The sequence below is a fragment of the Vitis vinifera genome, chromosome 19, assembly GCF_030704535.1.
Source record: "Vitis vinifera cultivar Pinot Noir 40024 chromosome 19, ASM3070453v1".
Classification (NCBI taxonomy): domain Eukaryota; kingdom Viridiplantae; phylum Streptophyta; class Magnoliopsida; order Vitales; family Vitaceae; genus Vitis; species Vitis vinifera.
In genome coordinates this window covers 1,084,788-1,090,479 of record NC_081823.1, presented here as the reverse complement: position 1 = coordinate 1,090,479, position 5,692 = coordinate 1,084,788, and the positions used below count along the sequence as shown (strand labels likewise).

The 5,692-nt window shown below is 37.4% G+C and overlaps 1 protein-coding gene across 1 annotated transcript; it reads right to left on the bottom strand.

Moving 5' to 3' along the window:
• Positions 1 to 212: 212 nt before the first annotated feature.
• Positions 213 to 5,391, bottom strand: LOC100250458 (uncharacterized). Its single transcript, XM_002285478.4, has 7 exons — positions 5,203 to 5,391; positions 3,744 to 4,117; positions 3,168 to 3,395; positions 2,639 to 2,993; positions 2,432 to 2,559; positions 2,130 to 2,265; positions 213 to 766 (listed from the first exon to the last, which is right to left on the bottom strand). The coding sequence occupies exons 2-7, from the start codon at positions 4,085 to 4,087 to the stop codon at positions 527 to 529; spliced, it is 1,431 nt and encodes a 476-aa protein (XP_002285514.1). The 5' UTR covers positions 4,088 to 4,117; positions 5,203 to 5,391; the 3' UTR covers positions 213 to 526.
• Between the last annotated feature and the right edge of the window lie 301 nt (positions 5,392 to 5,692).

Below are 5,692 nucleotides of genomic sequence, written 5' to 3'. Positions count from 1 at the left end.
AGAGAAACCCATCAACAATGGGGAATGATCAATAAAGAGAAAAACACATGGCAAAACAGATTCTCTAACTTTGAATCAAATGAACAAAAATGCAAACAAAGGACTGATTACCCTACAGCTCAGTCAATAAGCCAGTGCCAACTAAGAACAAACAGTTAAGTTTGCCAGCACCAACTAAGAACTGATGGTTAAGTTTGCCAGCACTTTCCCAGTTGCTTTTGGATGTTTTCAGTAGATAACCTCAAAAGATTTACGGAACCAAGAATGTTAATCTCGTAGAGTACATATGAGTAATTGAGGTTTGGTAGGTAGAGGTAAAGAAAGGAAAATGTTTGTTTGCTATGATGAGCTTTTCTGTATCCACGAATATCAAACTTTCTAGCAGCAGTACAGAAACTAATAACAAACTATTTAGAATCTTAAACTCAAAGCTCTTGGTGTATCTAACTACATCCCTTTTAGCTCACCAAAACTGCCAGAGCTTTTCGGCACCACCAATCATTCCTCAGGTAAAAAACGTAAAAACTTAGAACCCAAAGAAGCCAAGCTCGCTGGCTCGCTCCTTCTCAAATGTTTCAAAGTATTGATAAATAATGGTCACTGCAAGTAAAATTCCTGTGCCCGAGCCAATTGCACCCATGAAATCGGCCAGCACAGTCAATGCACCGATACACATACCCCCGAAGGCTGCAGCAGTGGGTATGTAGCGATTTAGCTCTTTCTGCAAGTTGGCCTCCCGATGCCCAGGCATCACCATTTGTTGTTCCTGAAAAATCATCAAAAATTCAACTGATGGCCACCAATTGTAACTAACAAATATTCCTCATAATCTATATATTCATACTGCTAAACAAATTCGTATGGTACAATAGTGTGTTTCTCTATGATTCATGAAAATTAGACACAGTAGCCGAACTGTTTGGTAAGTTAATACAACATCAAACCAAAATGGGGAGACAAGGGAAGGTCCAAGACAATACAAGCATCAGTCTCAAAGACACAGAACACAAAGTTAAGAAACTGAACTGAAAGATAATAGTTCTCTATATACTTCTTTCAAGGTCCGGAAACAACTATCATATGCTTCTGCCTCTCTCACTCTTTTTCAAATGGGGTTCGTTCACTGCAAACATTTTTTTTCTACCCCACAAACCAATTAGACATTGATTACCTATAAAATATATTAATATTTAAAAACATCTTAAAAAATAATTAATATCCACGTAGTTGATAATATTGCAGATCCTCTTTATAGAATTTTGAGGACCACCTGATTCCAGATTATTTTCCAAATATATATACAATATTTAGCAATAAAAAGATTAGGTAGGGGTCCCATTATAGGATTAAGAGGCAATATTGTATAGTACAGGGAGCCCAAAAAACTAATATCTTAGTTAGACAGTATGCTAACATGTGCTTTGCAGGGACAAAAAATAAACAGCTGACTGGGTTTGGCTAATGCAGAAGAAAAAACAATAAAGACCCCTCAACTGCCTAACTCTCCAAATCAAATAATAAACTCTACAAAATTATTACCATCCACTCCCAACAAATACTTTGACCAGACACAATGCTTTTAGTGAATTATGAATACTTTCAAAACCTGAATAGATTGCACCATAAATCATCATCATTGCATATCTTGTGAGTTAGCTATTACATGGATCAGGCATATTTAGTACCACCTCAGCCTAATCCAATTTGTTATTTTGGCTAGGTCCAGAACTGCATCACTCAGACCCAACCAATCAACCCATTTATATTAAAAACATCATGTATGATGCATCCATGCAGGCAAGTAATAGATGACTAGTAATTAGTCATTTACAATGCCTAGCAAATCACCAAGTCAATGTATCTATGGTTCCCATAATTGAAATCCACTAGCAAAAAAGACTGGTCCTATCGAGCATGTGTACTGGAGCCTGGAACAGGATGCTGACCCCCCATGGTAAATACATGAAAACAGGAACTATGATAATTGCTTTGAACACAAGTTAACAAGTCCCATATTGTTAAAACATCCTTGAACCCCAAAAGAAAACCCTCATTTCAATAACTGCACAAAAATATTGTAGAAATGGAATGACAAAATTAAGAGAAGTATAGTCCCAAAAAATTCATACTTTGAGCTGCTTAGCCACATCTCTGGCAGAGGATCCAGATACTTCAATCCAAGTTTTTGAGAAAAGTGCACAGGCAGCCAACATAAAGATTAGATAGAATAGAGCATGGAAAGGATTGGCTGCCATATCAGCCAAGCTGCAAAATATTGTCAAAGTGTGTTAAAGGAGTATAATCATCATTAAGCACAGGCAGAGAGCGCAGGGAAAGCAAACACAGCAAATTGACAACTCAACAAACAAAAAATGTAAGGCATGACATAGACCATCTACAAAAAGTCAAAAGAAAAAGATGATCATGTTACCTTGATGGTGCAGTTATATAATAAGCAAGACCACCAACAGGGATGTATTGACCACCCGAATATTCAGATTCCTTCCACTTGCCCAAGAGATTTACAAGGAAATTTCCACTGTACCTCCTGTACAGCAACTGTAAGAAATAAAATTGTTAGTATAACACCAGAAGAAAATGACCGCAACTCATGTATACAAGCTTAAAGCTCAAGTACCTGGGATATAAAGTAAAGGTTGGAAACAAGAGCAGACTGTAAAATGATGGGCATGTTGGAGGTGTAGAACAGCTTAATAGGATATGAACCCTGCTGTCCACGAGCATTCTTTGACCTCACAGGCAAAACCACCCGGAACCCTTGGAAGTAGATAACAATAAGGAAGATCAAGACTGTTGCAAGCAAATTCGTCACATTTGGAAGGTTCTGTCGATAGAAAGCCTCCCGTAGAGCTCGAACCTTATCTGTCCGAGTTATTAGCAGATGGAAGAGAGCAATAACGGCACCTTCAAATTCAGCTCCACGACCGCTATTAATAGTGGTGGGGCTAAAAGCCTTCCAGATGATGTTTTCACTGCCAATTGATCAAAACAATTGTCACTATTTGACAGTAGAGTTAATGGTCAACCCAGAAATGAGACCACATTCACCAGACGCTGGCTGCTAGATAGTAAAGCTTCTTCAAATATTCCATGTTCAAAATGATAAATTAATAAAAAAAATCCCAGAAAAAGAACCAGATGCTCACCAGATATTAGTTGCTATGAAAAGAGAAATTCCAGAGCCAAGCCCATATCCTTTCTGCAGAAGTTCATCTAAACATATCACAATGATACCAGCAAAACAGAGTTGGACGATAATAAGGATGGCATTTCCAACTCCAAGTTGGCTAACGCTGCCATACATTCCTGAGAGAACATATGCAACAGCTTCACCAACAGCTATCAGGATGCCCAGTAGTTTTTGTGCACCATTCCTGAGAGGAAGAGAAAATCAGATCATTGTATATATATAGAACAGGCTACATAAGGAAATTGAACTCCTAAAAAAATTGAAATCTACTTTAGTTATTCCTGAAAACTGCCATTTGTGCAAACACCAAAAAATGCACAATCATCCAGAATAAACGTGAACATGGAGTACATGCACAATGCTATAGTTAGCTCAAAAACAGTATATCTACTAGAGGCTTTTCAACCTGTTGAAACATCAACTATGTAACAAATGTAGCAGTGAGAATAATATCTCTAGATCACAGATAGTACATGAAATGTATCACATCTGACCAAAAACCCAAATAGAACTTAGCCTAAAGGATACTTACAAGAGAGCGCGATCCTCGCGCACATTGTTGTCCACTTCAATAATTTTTGACCCGGCCAAGAGTTGCATCACCAGTCCAGAAGTCACAATTGGGGTGATCCCCAACTCCATAACAGTTCCACGGTTTGAGGCAAGAATAACACGCATCCAATAGAATGGATCAGCCCCTGTCGTGGAGTGTATTCCATACAGTGGTAGCTGACTGCATACCAAAAAGATGAAGAGAGAGATCACAGTGTATATAACCTTCTCTCTAAATGGGACTTTCCGGTCAGCACTCTGAACTTCTGGCAGGAAAGAAAGAAATGGCCTGACAAGATGAAGCACCCTAAATCCTCCTCCCATCTTATTTAGCCTAAATTAAACAGGTCCAACCTGCACCAGCCATTCACCAAAAACAGAAATAAATAAGTAATCAATAGCAATATAATAGATGATGCAATCTTCCATTCAAAGAGCAAACACCCAAATATCTTTTTGAATGACAAAATTGGTGATTTAAATAAAACTTAGAAATTAGAATCAATGGAAAACCTATCAAGAATACTGAATAACAAAAGCTGAGATTCCAGGGAAAAACAGGATTTTTCTTATTCATGGAGGACATTGAATTCATATTCAGTTCAGAATCATATTAAGTAATCAAAAGGCAAATCAAAATTGGAGATTTAAATTTGATTTTTTTTGTAAAGCAATATTTAAATTGGAATTTCAAGGTCATAACCCAGAGAAAACAATACCAACTTGGAATTACAGACACCCAAATTCACAATTTCTACTGAACACTTGATTGTCCATGACAACATCCAAAATGAGGGAAAAAAATACCTTGCACTCTCATCAAGGAGGTAAAAATATACAGCAAATTGCCCTGAAAGTAGATAAAACTATAGAGGATTTTATTTTAAAAAAAACTGACAATTAAACATTCAAACCATTTCCAAAACTAATTTCATTAAACCATCCCTTAATGAATCTAAACATCTTGTTTTTTTGTCTACCAAAAAATACCTTCAAGTCCATTTCTTCTCATTCTGTTTCCAAATCATTCCCATTTCCCTTCCCCAAAGACGCCTTCAATTTCCCTTTCTCGGTTAACAGAAGGCAGTTCTCCCTTTCATCACCAAAAACAATACCAAACAAAACTCAAACCTCCACTTCCAATCCTTTCCCTCCTCTGCTTTCTCAGCAACCAAACAGATCACGGTAACCGTACAGAACCCAAACCAATAAACTAAATAACAAAAAACTACATGCTGATCTCGATCTACAACACAACGTACCAATAAAAAAACCCAGGAAACACGACAGAGGAAACAACAATCAAACACGAATAAATCGACAAAAATTCAAAACTCAAGAGAAAGGAGCTACAGATCCAGAAACAATCGAAACAAAACCAGACAAATGGAATGAAAGGAAAGCGGTGAACAGAAATTGAGATGAGAATCGGACCCTACCCCGTCGGAGAGAACCGTGGAGATCCGACTTTGAGAAGATCGAGTCCTCCCGAGAGAGATATTTCAGAGGCCGAACGTAGATCTGAAACGAGGGTTTCGTTTCCCTGCGCTTCTCTCTTTGTATAGATGGGCGGCTGCCACGAGAGGAAGACCAATGATACTTTGACACGTGTGAGAAGGATTGACGTGGACGGATGATTTGAGTTGACCTCATTTTAATGCTTTGGTTTGGACTGTCCGCTTTGGACCAGGCCCGCCCAAAGCCCAGCCCGAGGTTCTCTTTTGTGTACACTGTCCGTTTTCCCATTTTTACAATGGAAAATAATATTAATTTTTATATAAAAAAAAAATATGAAGTTACCTTATCTCTTTTAAAATTTATTTTAAGAGTTTTCAAAATTAAAGATAGTAAAAATTTTGAATATCCTAATATTTTAAAAATAATTTTTAAAAGTCGTTATATTATTAAGGGAAATGCCAAATAATTATT